Consider the following 16,462-nt stretch of genomic DNA (forward strand, 5'->3'; position numbering starts at 1 on the left):
TCCTGTCTGTGTGTTTGTCTGTTTCCTGTCTGTGTGTTTGTCTGTTTTCTGTGTTGTCAGTCTTCCTGTCAATCAGTCTTCCTGTCAATCAGTCTTCCTGTCAGTTTGTCACATTATCGTACACTTCATTATCACTGACAATCTCCACTTGCCAACTTTAAGGAATTGGCACCCACTGTATCAACAATTCCGCACAGTAAAGTCGCACTATCTGCAATGTTTCCATCTGTATTTGTTCACATAACAATATAACACATATGATACTCGTTGCATCATCTAAAATGCATCAAAACTTATATTAGTTAATGATTTCTCTGGTTTCATGGCCATTGTATTTATAATTTCTAAGACATGCAAAAGCTGCCTTCTATTTGACTTGTTATTTGTGAATATTGAGTAGATGCTAATACGTGTGTAGTTTGGATTCTCATAGAAAGGTATAGCTAATAGCTTCATGAATTTGTTAGTCGTACTGTATTTTAGTGTACAATGTGTGTGGCTTGTCAATGTGACTCTATATATATTGTTGTGAGGTTCATGGCTTTTATTGATGTTTGTTTTTGACTTGGTTAGGCAGGTGTACTCATTTCATGTTTATTGCCCTTTGCTGAAGATCAAAGAAATAGATGTATGTATGAACGAATAGATACATACACTTGTGAATATGAACACACACACACACACACACACACACACACACACACACACACACACACACACACACACACACACACACACACACACACACGACAAATGGATAAGGAGCTGCCGTTAAATGGTAATGCCTCCAGCCGGATGGCTGGGTTCCTGTGCACTAAGCAGGAGCTATGGGCCGTGCTAAACAATTTCCTGGAGCCTGGCCAGGTGCTCGCAGGAGCACCGATTGCGATGCCAACTGTGGTGTGGGCACCCGAAGTCCCACCCGGACCCCAGTGGCTGATGGACTTTGTTGCAGTCGGAGACCTTTGCCACCCCAGTCAAAGACCAGGTACTCATTTATACTCCTGAGTCGAGAGAGGCAATTGTGTGTAAGTTTCTTGCCCAAAGAAATTATGCCATAGCTCGTCATCACTGTGACTTGAACCTGCAACCCTGCAAGGTCCCAGATGTAATCACTCTATAAGATGACTCTCTAACCAACTGAGCTATCACACCACACACACACACACACACACACACACACACACACACACACACACACACACACACACATTACATTATCTTTTCAATCACAGCCTACTGCAGTCTGCCACTTCCTAGACCAAAAGACAATCAACATCCGGCTGGACGATATGAAAACAATGCAAACAGCAGGATTCGTAACCGAATGGTATGCACACGCAATCACAATAACTGCTAGTGATTAAGACTTTTGCCACACATTGTGTCTCTTCAGGGGAGCCTACAAAAATTTTGAACCAAATTCAACAAGCTCAAGAGAGGCAAACTACCTGAAGGTAACAACCAGTACATACACATTAATTATGAGTCTCGTGTATGCTGTTGTATTGGCAGACACTCTATGATAGTAACCTCCTTTCGTGGACCTACTGGCAATACAAACGGTTTGTAGATGTACATTGTTATAATTATTTATGATTATTATGATTACATTAACTAATTAATTAGTAATAATAAATTGATACATGAACTAATTAATTAGTAATAATAAATTGATAATAATTTGTGTTACCAACAGCTACATTAACTAATTAATTAGTAATAATAAATTGATAATAATTTGTGTCACCAACAGATACATTAACTAATTTATTAATTAAAATTATTAACTAATTAATTAGTAATAATAAATTACACATTAGTAAACATTACATAGATTGCCAAATTAGTCAACAAGACTACAACTTATGCAGTAGATAGATAACTGATTAATTAATTAATTATTTATTGTATTGTATATGCTATTAAATTTTAATATTTACATACGGGTACTTTAAAATACAATAAAGCAATATAATAAGTATTGTAGCAATTAATCACAATTAATATAAATAAAAATGAATAAATAATAATAAATAAGTAAATAATAACAAATAAATATATAAATACCATTTACCATATTGCAGCTACAATGACGTCAGTACAACACAACATGGTGACGAAGGGTTTTGGGACATAAACGGTCACCTTCAAGAGACCAAAGTCAGGACACTGTCCTACCCCTATGCTACAGTATGACACATCTATACATTGAACAAATAGACAGAGAGATTGTTGTTGTTGTCAGGCAGTTGCTGGTCACTACATCAGCATGTCATATGATGAAGGCAATGGGACATTCAATTTGGTGTACAAAGCAGCAACTGCAGTTCATGAGCCATCGATGATATTCCTTAGTGAAAAGTATTATTATCCTCGTGGATATAACGCAAGGTTAGTTGTGTTGGATTGGCCGCATGTTGACATTCAATTTGAAGTTGATTTCTCTCTCTGTGTGTGTTTTAGTGTTGTGCCTGAGAAGGCAGCTGATTTGCATTACGAGTTTCCATTCTTGAAAGTTTATCACACTAAGCTTGTAAAGGATGGAGAGGTATGTTGGCATGAATTGAAGTGTGAAGATGACTCACAAGATTTTCACAACTAGATTTACACGGACGGATGCACAAACAAACAAGCAAACAACCATATAGACAGTGACACATATATGGCACATTCATGCATGCATGCATACATACATACAGACAGACAGACAGACAGACAGACAGGCAGACGGGGACACACACACACACACACACACACACACACACACACACACACACACACACACACACACACAAGATGACGGACTGACAGCAGACACACAAGCAGGCAGACACACACACACACACACACACACACACACACACACACACACACACACACACACACACACACACACACACACACACACACACACACACACACACACACAACAGGCACGCAGACACACAAGATGACAGACTGACAGCAGACACACAAGCAGACAGACACACAGACACACAGACAGACAAAGAGACAGACAGACAGACAGACAGACAAATAGTTGTAAGTAGAACCAAGCCCTATTGGCTTGGGCAGTATTTAGTTGCTTTGCTTAGATGGTGTATAATAGTTCAATGTTTGAAAATACAGTTGCGTGTCACTTATCCGACGATCACTGATCGGATATCCGACAGGTCAAAGCTTGCCACGCGGGTGATGATATGACAGATATATGATATGACAGATAACGCATCTTGCATATTATATAAATTTACAATCAATCATGAAAAGTATAATTTTATCTCTGGATCAATAAGACAATTGATTCGTTTAAATTCACATCTACATTCAGCATATCTAGTGCGGAAAAAATGTCGTATAATATGAACAATAGTTAGTTCATAACAGCTTCAGTTATCCAACATATCCACTTATCCAACAGGGGTCCGGTCCTAAGGGGGTCGGATAAGTGACACGCGACTGTATATGTATTGACAGACAGACAGACAGACAGACAGACAGACAGACAGACAAACACACACACACACGCACGTGCGCGCGTGCCAACAGGCACACAGATACACAAGATGACAGACTGACAGCAGACACACAAGCAGACAGGCACACGAGTTTCAATTGTAGCTTACTTTAGTTGATGAACACTACTACATGTATATAGTAGTTGGACAGTACATAGTACTCTGCATTGCAAAATGTATCATAGATAATAGTTCAAATGTATGTGATTGACACACAGACAGACAGATAAGACAGACGGACATGGCAGACAGATAATTTATTCTCATACAGATTCTACTTGTACATATGCTAGGATTTTTTAAATACAAATCAGTCCTTGCAAACAAAAAGTCATTAACTAATGGACTTGACCTTGAATGTCAAAATCAAATAATCTATCTAAATCACCATGATTAGGTGACAGTTTAGAAAGTTTTCTAAGGATAACTTTGGCATTGCATCTTTGCAGAATTATAGAAAATATTTTTCTCCAATACAACATGAACGTGGAAGCATTAAAATTGGCTTCTGGATTTGCTGACTGTTGTAGACGGACAGACTGACAGACAGACAGACAAGCACAAAGAGACAGACAGACAGACAGACAGATAGTCTGCATTGTTCTCTTTTAAGTGTTACATGTTTGTTTGTTTTTAAAATCTAGTCCTAGAAAACTCTCATAGTTACAGAACTTTATATTGTTACCTTGCTAGCATTGTATTATAGATGTATGTTTGAAATAAATGTCATTTGACAGACAGACAAACAGACAGACAGACAGACAGACAGAGAGACAGACACAAAGAGACAGATAGACAGACAGACAGACATGCTTGCACCTAATCAGCTTTCTCCTTTGCAGCAAATTCACGTTATTGTTGAACACAAGGAGTGACCAGTACTGCACTACTAGCTTCTGTCTCTACCTGCTACATACTCTATGTTACTAAGCAATAGTGTCTAGCTTTGTAAGACAGTAAGAGCTGCTATTGTTTTTCTCCACTTATGTTTCATTATGTGAAGCCGAACGACGACCGTAAAATCTGCTGTAGTAAATGAGTTTAAACTGTCGTATACCTTCAGGTTTGCAGATTATTGCTTTGCATACAATCAGCCATTAATTGCTTATCAGATAATAATCATTATTAAGTGGACAAACTGACGTCAGCAAATTGTATGAAACAAGCTCGCGCTATTGAGAGTTTGGAAACCAAGGCGTTAACTATTATGTAGCAGCTGCGCATGCTCGCGGACACTAGAGGTAAATATGTGGACAGTGATCATCTTGCTGTCGATATTCACTTTTGCAGAGTGCAAGTTCATGCAAGTGAATACCACAACACGAATGTTCACAGATGCAGCAGGTAAGACTTCGCATAGACTGCTGCACTTGCACTGTCCTTAGTGTGATGAGTATTTGGACGCTAATTATACCGTTTTGTGTACGATTGCAGATAGGCAATTATACTAATTAGGTAATTTAATTTTAAAAATTTATTTATTTTTGCATGTCACCGTTTTAGTGTTTCTGCCACGCCCACTAAACTTTAACTAAAATTAATATAAAACCGTAGCCTTGGAGTCCAGAACATGGTGTTTGTATTTTATAATTTTTCTTACATTTGTATTTTAAATTTATTATTTACTAAAATAATAATTTGTAAAAAATTATTATATTAGGCCTACAGGCATGTAATTGCATGTTAAATTCAATCAACTGCAGTAAATTGATTTGCTCGCCATCTGCAGGACGTGAACGAATATTTCATGGAGTGAACGTCGTATGTTGACCTCCTGTTTGCTACATTATTGGCCACCTAAGCATGTCTTGCTCACTCAGGTATACAAGGTGGCTCCATACTATCCTCCTCTATCAAGCTTTCATCCTCAGTTGTCATTCGGAGACGAGGATGTCGAATTTCTCGTGCAGAATGGTTATTCGATGGTGAGACTTTTTGTGTCTTGGAGAGGAGTTGAACCTGAGAAAGACAGTTATAATTCATCGTATCTGGATGTAAGCAAGTGGATTGTGCTGGACAAAGGGAGAGAGAATTGTTGAGTGTTCTGACTGTCGGCAGGTCATTGAGGGGATTGTGAACAAGCTTGGGGAGAGTGGGATTTATAGTGTCCTCGATTGCCACCAAGATCTGATGTCACCTAAATTTTGTGGTATAACAATGATGTTTGTTATTATAATAGATGAATAAAAGACAGACAGACAGACAGACAGACAGACAGACAGATGGACAAACAACAGACAGACAGACAAACTGACAGGCAACCAGACAGACAGACAGACAGAGAGACGGACAAACAACAGACAGACAGACAGACAAACTGACCGGCAACCAGACGGGCAGACAGACAGACAGACAGACGGACAAACAGACAGACAGACAAACTGACAGACAGACAGACAGACAGACAAACTGACAGGCAACCAGACAAACAAACAGACAGACAGACAAACAGACAAACAAACTGACAGGCAACCAGACAGACAAACAGACAGACAGACAGACAACCAGACAGACAGATAGACAGACAAACATATGATGATGACTGTCTTACTGGAGCATCGTTGTGTCTGTCTGTCTGTCTGTCTGTTTGTCATCCGTGTGTGTGTGTGTGTGTGTGTGTGTGTGTGTGTGTGTGTGTGTGTGTGTGTGTGTGTGTGTGTGTGTGTGACATATCCAAGTTAATCAACAGACATTTGCCTCTAACAGGTGAAGGTTTTCCCGACTATGCTACGCTGTATGAAAACAGATCCTCAAAGTCATTGCCTTTTCCAGTTCCCATTCCATCTTTAACGCCATACAAAATCAACAACACCACTGGGTAACGCTCATGCAATCCTAACATCACAAAAATTGTCAACACATTTCTGCCCATCAGGTATCCATATCGTGATGACTGTGCCAAGCATCCATTTTACCTGTATTACCTTAGTGATGCATGTTGTAAAGCTTGGTAAGAATTGTTCAGTTGAGAATCATTTGGTTCTCGTGATTTTGCTGTCAATGTTGCAGGCAGAGTTTGTATGATAATGATGAGGGCATCCTTGAACGTTTTGGTCTTTTCTGGGAGCAGGTTGCTCAGAGGTTTAGCAGCAATGAGTTTGTTCTTGGTATGTTGATGAGTTGTGTTGATTGCGGTGTTTTAGTGATGGTTGGCTTTATGTCGTGGTTGTAGCTTATGAGTTACTCAATGAGCCATGGGCTGGAGATATTTACTCATACCCACAAGATTTTCTGCCAGGTAGAGCAAAAAGATGGATGGACAGAGAGACAGACAGACAGACAGACAGAAGACAGACATGGATTTAGACAGACAGACAGACAGACAGACAGACAGACAGACAGACATGGAGACAGACAGATAGACAGACAGACAGACAGACAGACTACATTTGCTTTGTTTAATATCAATAAATTATATGGCTATCCAAAACACCTCTTTTCACACTAGACGTCATTAATAGAAAATACTTACTTCCATTGTACCAACGGCTGCATCAAAGCATCAGAAAGCACGATGACAACCACATCATATTCTTCGAACCTGTTTCAGACTTTGTGAGTGAGGTGAGTCATCAAACATGGACAAACTACAGACAGACACATTGATCAAGCATGCCACGCAGGTTGTAGGACCGAGCTGGTTTGGTGAAGGTCCAGGCGGCCATGAATATGACAACAGGTCAGACTGGGTTATAGTGCAATGTTTGATGTTGCTAACCGTTGTGCATGGCTCGGCAGACAGGCATTTTCGTTTCACATATATTGTGCGTTGATGAAGAAAGGACAGGTCAGAAATTATGTTTCATAAAATATTATTAATTAACAATTAATTAAAATTTTAATGATTAGCAATTGTTAGCATTTATCAACAATCAATAATTAATAATAATTAATTGTTGTGCTCAACCAGATCAGTCTGGTTCGTAATACACAAACAAATTTTGACTCTGTCAATATTCGGGTATTTTAATAATTAATAATAGCTAATAATGAATATTTTTAATTAGCAATAATTAGTTTATATATAATACTAATCAATGGTATTCAATAATTGTTATCAGCAATTACTAATTAACAATTATAATATTGATTAATATTAATAATAACTACTATTGATAGTAATTGTGTGCTGCTTTGATATTAAAGCGTCAGCTGTAATGAGACTTCTGTTAGGAGGCTCTCTAGGCATCAGTTGTAGACCTTTGTTTTCTACATACTTGAAATAGGGTTAAATTATATGTCACTACGTACGCTCAGTAAACACCCTGTAGTGGGTATATGTGTGTATGTATATCTAAATAAACACACACACACACACACACACACACACACACACACACACACACACACACACACACACACACACACACACACACACACACACACACACGGCAAATGGATAAGGAGCTGTCATTCGTTACGGTTACACCCCAGCCAGATGGTTGGGTTCCTGTGCACTACGCAGGAGCTATGGGTTGTGCTGAGCAATCTCCTGGAGCCTGGCCAGGTGATTGCTGGAGCACCGACTGTGATGCCAACTGTGGTGTGGGCACCCGAAGTCCCACCCGGACCCCAGTGGCTGATGAACTTTGTCACAGTCGGGGGCCTTTGCCACCCCAGTCAATGACCAGGTACTCATTTATACTCCTGAGTTGAGAGAGGCAATTGTGTGTGAGTTTCTTGCCCAAGGAAATTATGCCATAGCTCACCATTACTGTGACTTGAACCTGCAACCATGCAAGGTCCCGGATGTAATCACTCCATAGAAGACTCTCTAACCAACCACACACACACACACACACACACACACACACACACACACACACACACACACACACACACACACACACACACCACATTAGTAACGTTCATGTTGATGTGTGTAGCCAAGTAACATTCCCATATGCAAGGATATCGAAAGTAACCTTTTCTCTGCTCGAATGCTTGACATGGAGGAAATGGGATTGGCAGGCTTTGTCACAGAATGGTAAGCATTCAACGACAATAAACCATTTCATGTAAGCAAACTATCACACTTGCACATGCAGGGGTGCATATGACGACTTCACAACGGAATCGGACAGCTTCAGAGATGCTCAAGACATCACAGTGAGGCACACAGCATTTCTGTAATTGCCATTTTCTCAACCCAATTTTACAGTCATTTGCTGATCGATTCCTGTTGTCATGGTCTTACTGGCAATTCAAAGGGCAAGTCTAGTCATAAATATCAATGAGTGTTTTCCAGTTAAATGACAAGTGTACTCACTCTGTGTAGATATGGAGACATAACAACACAATCGAATTCAGATGAAGGATTTTGGAATGCGCAAGGCAAACTCGAAGAGCTCAAAGTCCGAACTCTGTCCTATCCATATGCGATGGTATGCATACTCCCTTACTATACCTGATTCTCTAATTAAATTATTGTATTTACAGTCAGTTGGAGGACACTACAAGAGCATGCAGTTTGTGAGGGAGACGTCACGGTTTGAGTTGACATACGTGGTTGCTGCATCAGCGAGTGACAACACAACAATTTTTCTGTCCGAAAAATTTTACTATCCAAATGGATTTAATGCAACGTGAGATGTCTAGTGAATTGATGTGTGACTGTTATGAATTGGTGGTGTGTTGGTGTTGCTGTGCGTTGACAGTGTGATGCCATCGACTTGGGCAACACTGCAACACCGACCACCATATCTATTGGTCAAACACACTTCAGTTGCACAAGCAGGACAAGTAATATACAACACACACACACACACACACACACACACACACACACACACACACACACACACACACACACACACACACACACACACACACACACACACACACACACACACACACACACACACACACACACACTATGAGTTTTATTGTTTTGTTAGGTCATCAGTGTTGGTATTGCGCCTGTCAGCTGAAGAGGATTGATATCAATTATGTATAATGTGATTGGCTGGAAGTTTAAAGTGCTTGGTGCTTTTTTATGTACTCGTGTTTGCTGATATGAAATGGTGGTTTGCAAATGTGGTATTGGTCACTAGTTGCTATCAGCAAGCAGTTTGCCAACAAATACACAGACAGACAGACAGACAGACAGACAGACAGACAGACAGACAGACAGAGGACAGACAGACAGAGAACAGACAGACAGACAAACAGACGCACAGACAGACAGACAGACAGACAAATTGCATGAGACAGACAAACGGATGGACAGACAGACAGACAGACAGGTACACTTCAACTTGCCTGAATGTATGAACTGCAGATGTAGCTATTGTATTATGTCCGCCATAACTGGTAATAACTACGAAAAAATAAAGATTCTGATTGGTTGTCAAATAATAGTTATGTCTGGATAGATAACATGATGACACACACACACACACACACACACACACACACACACACACACACACACACACACACACACACACACACACACACACACACACACACACACACACACACACACACCACACACACACACACACACACCACACCACACACACAAATTCGCGGATTCAGAGAAAAAGAGCAAAACCTTCTAAATATATCAACACCCGGAAGCGCCTCTATTTTTCCAATGTGACGTCCGTTTGCAACTTTGTTGTTAAGTACACAAGCAAACACGCCCGTCACTGCCCTTAGATTTCAACAAAAACACTAACACCTATAAATAAATAATTCCATTACAAATACATCTCACATAACGAACATCCGGAGTATATGTACTGGGTGGAGGACGCCCCTCCCACTGGCCGGTAACAGCCACACCCACTCACAAAGATAAGCTGTTTACGCGCCCCGCCGAGCTAGACTAACACATAGCAAACAACCCCGCCAACGGAAACGCGCCGCCATGCTCTCAATTAAGAGCGGGGCGGCCTCTAACGAAGTTGAGCAGCACTGCACTCTGCATACTTTAGAAGAGTAAACCGCCAGCTCCGATCACGCCCACACACCGCTGATACGGATAGTCACACTCTGCAACAGTGCAAGCACTCAGTTGCACGCCAGTAGGCTTGAATTACACGCAATCACATAGAGTCACACTCCGTTTGCTTGTACAAGCCTCAGAGTCTGCAGCAGAGTGTTGACTTTCGGAGACGTTTGTGATCTCGGGATTGCGTGTAATTGGTTGCAATAATAATGTTGGAGATTGCATTGCAGTGAGGCAGTGTCAACTGGCTCGATGTTTCATCAGAGGTGGAGGCACTGAATGGGGCGGCATGCGCGCAGTCTCCTGGTGATGGCATCGCGAAGTCTCTCAACAGCGCGGACTAGCGACGGATTGTGATTCGAGAATCACACGCGTCAACTGACAAGAGAGTTTGCCTTGCGATGCGACCACACCGACGCTATGCAAGTCGGGAAGACTGCGGATTGAGATACAAAACCGCACAGAACGGTCGGTATGTACAGTGTACGTCTGTAATGGTCAGTTACATTAATGGGTGACAAACTATTTTTTAGTGTAACACCAAAATGCACGTTTCCGACTCAGAATTAGAAAGGATCAACAGTAAAGTCACATTTCCTGGTAGAAATGATGCCATACTGATTGCTTTTAGAATGGCATTTAATGAGGTTGCGTGCTTGTACAGTTGGTATCTACGGTATTTAGTTAAATTTTAATGAGGTATGTATATGTATGTACTCTTTTGTAGTGCCTCATCTTTGCGGAGAGATGAGGGGAAAGTGATGCTTCCTTTGTTTGCGTGTCAAGGAGAGAATAATATTGATGTTTAGGCTAATAGCAGGTAGGAGAGCAAAGAGAAAACCACACTTCTGTGGCTGCGTGTGGTGTGTGTGTGTGTGTGTGTGTGTGTGTGTGTGTGTGTGTGTGTGTGTGTGTGTGTGTGTGTGTGTGTGTGTACGCCTACACTGTTGTACGTAATTACGGACTTGATTGTTATACAAATGATGCTTAGCTACACTTTCTGGATTTGCTATTGTTGTGATTCATTTTGAGTCAGAATGAGCGCATACGAAGTTTGAATGTCCGAGAACAAATAATAATAATAATAATAATAATAATAATAATAATAATAATACCTGCCCAGTTGGTGGACGCCCAGATGGGGGTAAAGACCCCACTTGCCCATTATGGAGGGGCATAGCGACACAATAACAATAATAGTTGAAACGATGTGTAATGTATACTGATGATAATAATAATAAAAAAATATTAATATTGTAGGTATACTCTTAATTAAGCAACCTTTACTAAATAATAAAAATTGATAAATGAAAAATGATGATAACAATGATCACAACACAATACGACAACAATGCTACAACTGCTGTTGCCCCCACACACAAAAACAAACTAAAACAAACAGACAAACACGTAATGTGTGTGTGTGTGTGTGTGTGTGTGTGTGTGTGTGCGCGCGCGCGCGCTCGCGCGTATATGGGGACACTCCAATCTATATGTAAACATACTAAAAGCAATGCCCATGTCATATTGCCAACCATACAATCTCATGACCAACATCGACTGTCTGTCTATCAGCACTGTACATGTCTATCTCAGGCAGCATCAGACCACAGCCAGGGGATACCAGTTGCATCTGCATGAGACTCATGCACCAAGTTAGAAAACAGTCCACAGTGTTTACACTCCCATAGTGTACTATGCATATGCATCACTAAAAATCAATAGAAAACACCCATTTGTCAAGCAGTGACAACTGAGTCTTCAAGCCCACCTCATGGGGGGGCCTCCATCATGAATGGATCAAGAACTGAATACATTGAGCAGCAGTGAATCTCATCTCAACAAGTTGAATATGAATGTGTTATTCACCCATTCGACATCTGGTATGACATACACAGTCAATCAGATCACTTGTCTTGTGGCAGAGGTGCATATTTGGAAGCAGAAGACAGACAAATGTAAAACATTAATTTGGTGATAAATTTTGTTCCTAACTTGACTTACTGATGAATTGTATTCTTCAGAGATACATCAGTGTCTTGGTATGCATATGCAGCATTGCTAAATATAATGGTGTTTAGTGTAATGGGTTAGACAAACATGCAAGTCTTGCAACACATTGCATCTTCCTAGAATTGTGATATGTTAATGTACATGAAAGCAATCAATGTGTGAATGTGTGTGTGTGGGATAAAATTTGGTTTTTAGACACACACACACACACACACACACACACACACACACACACACACACACACACACACACACACACACACACACACACACACACACACACACACACACACACACACACACACACACACACACACACACACACACACACACACACACACACACACACACACACACACACAAGTAGAAAGTGAAGCTAAACACAAACCAAAAACTGTACATTTTCTTAGAAATGCTACAACAAATCCTTCAATTAATAATACCAACCAAAACGCGTAATGACAATACCAATTAATAAATCAATAAATAATAAATTAACTAATTAATTAAACTGTACGTGCACACCTCAACTAGCCAGTGTCAGTGTCGCAATGCATCGATTCAACAGTTTACATCATCACGACATTCCACCATCTGACAAGCTCCTAACTCTATTCACTAGAAGAGACATTTTCCCACGACGTTGGCATCTGCATGGCTGCTGCTCATGGCTTCCAGCGGTCTACATCAGGTAATTCGTTTTACTGTAAACGCCCACCGACTAACAAGACCAATGCGGTCTAATCAATCGCCAACCCTAATACAATCCCATTATTAAATTTTCAAATCGGATGCATCTCCGATCGGTCACGTGCACGGCTTCTCGACCCTCAGTACCCGGATATTTGCTTATCGATGGAGCCGGAGTACGCTGAAGGGCCTTCGATTAACGAATGGCTTCAATGTGGGATTTGTTTAGATGTTTACAATGAGCCGACCGTGTTGAAATGCTCACATATCTTCTGTAAGTCGTGTATTGAGAAGTGGGCGGAGCGTCGGAAAAAATGTCCGATCTGTAATGCCGACTTGGGGCCCAACGATACGCAACCTGCGCCGCCCGTCTACCGCGAAATGCTCTCATCACTGCGTGTTCGATGTAACAATCATCAGGACGGCTGTTCGACCACATTTCCGGGTAATAATTGGAAGGAAGCGCTGACTGAACATCTGACTGTGTGTCAGTATGCCACAGAGCTTTGTGTGTGTGGTCAACGCATTGTGAGCGTACAGAAAAACACACACGTTGAAACTGAATGCGAATTGACGGTAGTTTGTTGCCCGAATAATTGCGGGGGAAAAATGCAGCGAAGATCTATGGCAAATCACACGTGTGTGGAATATTTGAGTTCAAGTATTCGGGCTGTTAAGGAAGAGAGTGCGAGGCGAGAGAGGAGGATGATGGCCTTGCCTAGTCATGTCTCAAGCTTGCGGACACAGGTTGTAGATGTAAGGGCTGATGTCCGGCAGCTTAAACGTGAAATGAAAACGTTAATGGATGAAGCAAGACTTTGGATGACAGACACTACGAAAGACTTGGAAGCACTTAAGAGAGTGAGAGCTCTAATGTGTTTCCAATTTTTTTATAAAAATTTTTTGGTTGTTTCGGGTAGGATACGACTAATGCTCTTACACAGATCCTTACCTGGGCGATTCCAGCGGTTCATTCTTTGCAAGAACGATCGCCCGTGTCTCGACAGACACGACAGTGTCGGTCTTGTCAACGGGAGAGTCTAACGTTCAGCAAGCAATCGACACATCTTATAAACTCGGTTTCGTTTCCATCCCCGAGCCTCAGTCGAACACAGATGCAGAGTCCGAGTGCAATACTCTCGGAAGAGAAGTATGCACCGTCACAGCTAATGCTGGGCACACAGCAGAGCACAGGCAGACAACTAGATACTTCGATCGGACGGTTGTGTGAGTGGCAACTTCCTACCTCTCCTGTGTGGTACTGTGAATGGTGCCTCAGCAGCAACAGTAGAAACAAGGTGCTCTGCTCTGAATGTAATCGACGACGTCAAGGTCTTTCCACCTCTCATCTCTTGCCGACTCCAAACATGGAAACGATAGAATGCGCCGGCCTCTGGATTTGCTCTCTTTGTGAGAATATAAATTCCCACTCGGATTGTATGTGCAGGTGCGGACACAAAAAGTCAGATCAAATGCTGTCATCGATGCTCAACATGCATATAACTGTCAGACGAATGTTGCACAAGCAATTGCAACTGTGGAAAAAAGTAAACACAATTGTCTCTGGTGACAGTGAGGAATGCAGTCAGGAGCGACTTGTGACACTTCTTGAGGCATTGAAGTACAATGTACACCAGCTGCTTCTAAGACAAATAAAACTGTGGACTAAACTACCTGGAAGCATAAAGTGATGCACTATGCTTGAGCCTAAAATAGTGAACTATTGTTAACTAGACACTTGCAATATTCACAAATCTATCAGGGAGTGTTTGTACTATTCATGGGTCACACGCTAGCAGACACAAGCAGACACGAGCAGACACCAGCCTGCTGTTAGCCCATTCCCAGGAAAAATCCCCAGAATCACAAGGAAGGTATCCCTACAACTGAGTGTACATCAGGCACTATTGACAACTCCATCTTGTGTCTGTTCCGGCTTATTTCAATGTAGTTAAGAAGACAATTTTTATCCATACCTAATACAACAGATCTCTATATAAACTTTGACATTGTCAGTTCTAAGTGTGGCTACACACCTAGGGGGCATAAAAGAAAAAACAAACAAATACAGTAATTCAAATAGAATAATGTAACTTGATCCACAAGTAAAGTTTTTCTCGATAAACAACAACATACCTTGCAAGAGTTCACAAACAGTGTCGAACGAGTCAACAGTCGACAGCAAGAAATGATCACTAATCTAAGTATAGTCGTCTAACTATATTTCCGGTCGTCACTTTGTAAATAAACATAAACAGTGCCAACATCAGTCATTTCACGTATTTAGGTCAATGATTCACGACAGTTCGTTTATATTGAGGAAGTGAGTCCATCCCACCTGCCGCAGATGGAACAAGTTGAGCCGCACTCTGTCCATATAGAGAAAATAAGTTTCTCTGAAGAAGCCAAACCGATCATCACACCACACGATGAAATGCGATCACCTCCTCGAGAGCGTTTCCGGATGTCTGTGGCATACAGCTGCAAAGCCCACAGGCTGCCAACTTTGAATAATCAACGCAGGACAGAAGCATCGTCTACAAGCAACGTCTAGTATAGACAAGACCCTACTTGAAATGCGACCCACTCAGTTAGCAGACGATAGAGGTGAACATAATTGATCTAAACGTCATACATCATATTGAATTTCGGATGCTCCATCATGCTTGTGTCTAGCACTTGCTATCCCTAGCACTCGTTAGTAAGTGTTAGAGTACGTTACATCACATCCGGATGTTGTATCTGTGACGTCGCACCTGACGGAGTCTGTCCTTTGCCCTGTCCCTCCTGCTTATTCTAAACTCTCCACATCCTCACAGTTCGTAAGTTCATGCTTGAATTTAGGCGCAGATGTGACTACAGCACACCACCTTCTCCGAATCAGCATCATCTAAGTAGAAGTGATGACTGATAGAGAAATTGGTGGCTGATTGACCTTCTGACATTGTTCTCATTCCGTTCTAAAATACCACATTTGGCACAGTAACCTCAAAAACCCTTACTTACAGGCCATTTGGTATCCCAAAGTGTCAAACTAATGACATAGTTAGCACATCAATCACATGTTTTTTCCATATGGTTCCCACACTGGCTAGCAACCTAATTCCAACTCAATCGCGAATCCAGACAATTTTTTGACAATAAGAATCCTACCTAGTGTCGCGTTCGTTTAGCAGATGCTTGCATTGTTTGGACAAATAATCACATTCGGAACCGGACAGCACACGTACTGAACCGCCCACGAGGGTGTGTTCCGCCCCCTGACAGTTCGTTCAACAATAAA

The 16,462-nt window shown here is 41.3% G+C and overlaps 3 protein-coding genes across 4 annotated transcripts in view; all 3 read left to right on the forward strand.

The window, feature by feature from the left end:
• The window catches only part of LOC134192121 (endoglycoceramidase-like), a 9,017-nt gene extending 4,312 nt beyond the window's left edge, over positions 1-4,705 (forward strand). Inside the window, exons 11-18 of one of the 2 annotated variants that reach the window (XM_062660813.1) lie at positions 574-628; positions 1,236-1,330; positions 1,397-1,457; positions 1,516-1,565; positions 2,088-2,193; positions 2,249-2,394; positions 2,467-2,551; positions 4,364-4,705. In XM_062660813.1, the coding sequence (XP_062516797.1) occupies positions 574-628; positions 1,236-1,330; positions 1,397-1,457; positions 1,516-1,565; positions 2,088-2,193; positions 2,249-2,394; positions 2,467-2,551; positions 4,364-4,396 (631 nt within the window). In that variant the 3' untranslated portion in view covers positions 4,397-4,705. Of the gene's footprint in view, positions 1-573; positions 629-1,235; positions 1,331-1,396; positions 1,458-1,515; positions 1,566-2,087; positions 2,194-2,248; positions 2,395-2,466; positions 2,552-4,363 lie in introns of those variants that run through there. The other variant, XM_062660814.1, reaches the window with a different exon arrangement.
• Positions 4,706-4,768: 63 nt separating this feature from the next.
• Positions 4,769-9,931, forward strand: LOC134192096 (endoglycoceramidase-like). The gene is made up of 18 exons (XM_062660786.1): positions 4,769-4,865; positions 5,251-5,282; positions 5,342-5,515; positions 5,580-5,670; positions 6,228-6,339; positions 6,397-6,471; positions 6,531-6,628; positions 6,694-6,759; positions 6,970-7,085; positions 7,145-7,200; positions 7,260-7,308; positions 8,408-8,508; positions 8,570-8,630; positions 8,683-8,732; positions 8,800-8,905; positions 8,961-9,106; positions 9,179-9,263; positions 9,419-9,931. The coding sequence occupies exons 1-18, from the start codon at positions 4,769-4,771 to the stop codon at positions 9,449-9,451; spliced, it is 1,548 nt and encodes a 515-aa protein (XP_062516770.1). The 3' UTR covers positions 9,452-9,931.
• Positions 9,932-12,874: 2,943 nt separating this feature from the next.
• Positions 12,875-15,364, forward strand: LOC134192584 (uncharacterized). Its single transcript, XM_062661330.1, has 2 exons — positions 12,875-14,040; positions 14,100-15,364. Exons 1-2 carry the CDS (start codon positions 13,345-13,347, stop codon positions 14,868-14,870), a joined length of 1,467 nt encoding a protein of 488 aa, XP_062517314.1. The 5' UTR covers positions 12,875-13,344; the 3' UTR covers positions 14,871-15,364.
• Positions 15,365-16,462: the final 1,098 nt, after the last annotated feature.

The sequence above is a fragment of the Corticium candelabrum genome, chromosome 16, assembly GCF_963422355.1.
Source record: "Corticium candelabrum chromosome 16, ooCorCand1.1, whole genome shotgun sequence".
NCBI lineage: Eukaryota > Metazoa > Porifera > Homoscleromorpha > Homosclerophorida > Plakinidae > Corticium > Corticium candelabrum.

Coding starts and splice junctions, on each gene's coding strand:
- LOC134192584 (XM_062661330.1), top strand. CDS start 13,345: ATGGAGCCGGAGTACGCTGAAGGGCCTTCGATTAACGAATGGCTTCAA. Junction 14,041..14,099: donor ACTTGGAAGCACTTAAGAGA/GTGAGAGCTCTA, acceptor TGTTTCGGGTAG/GATACGACTAATGCTCTTAC.
- LOC134192096 (XM_062660786.1), top strand. CDS start 4,769: ATGTGGACAGTGATCATCTTGCTGTCGATATTCACTTTTGCAGAGTGC. Junction 6,629..6,693: donor CAGCAATGAGTTTGTTCTTG/GTATGTTGATGA, acceptor TCGTGGTTGTAG/CTTATGAGTTACTCAATGAG. Junction 9,107..9,178: donor CCAAATGGATTTAATGCAAC/GTGAGATGTCTA, acceptor GTGCGTTGACAG/TGTGATGCCATCGACTTGGG.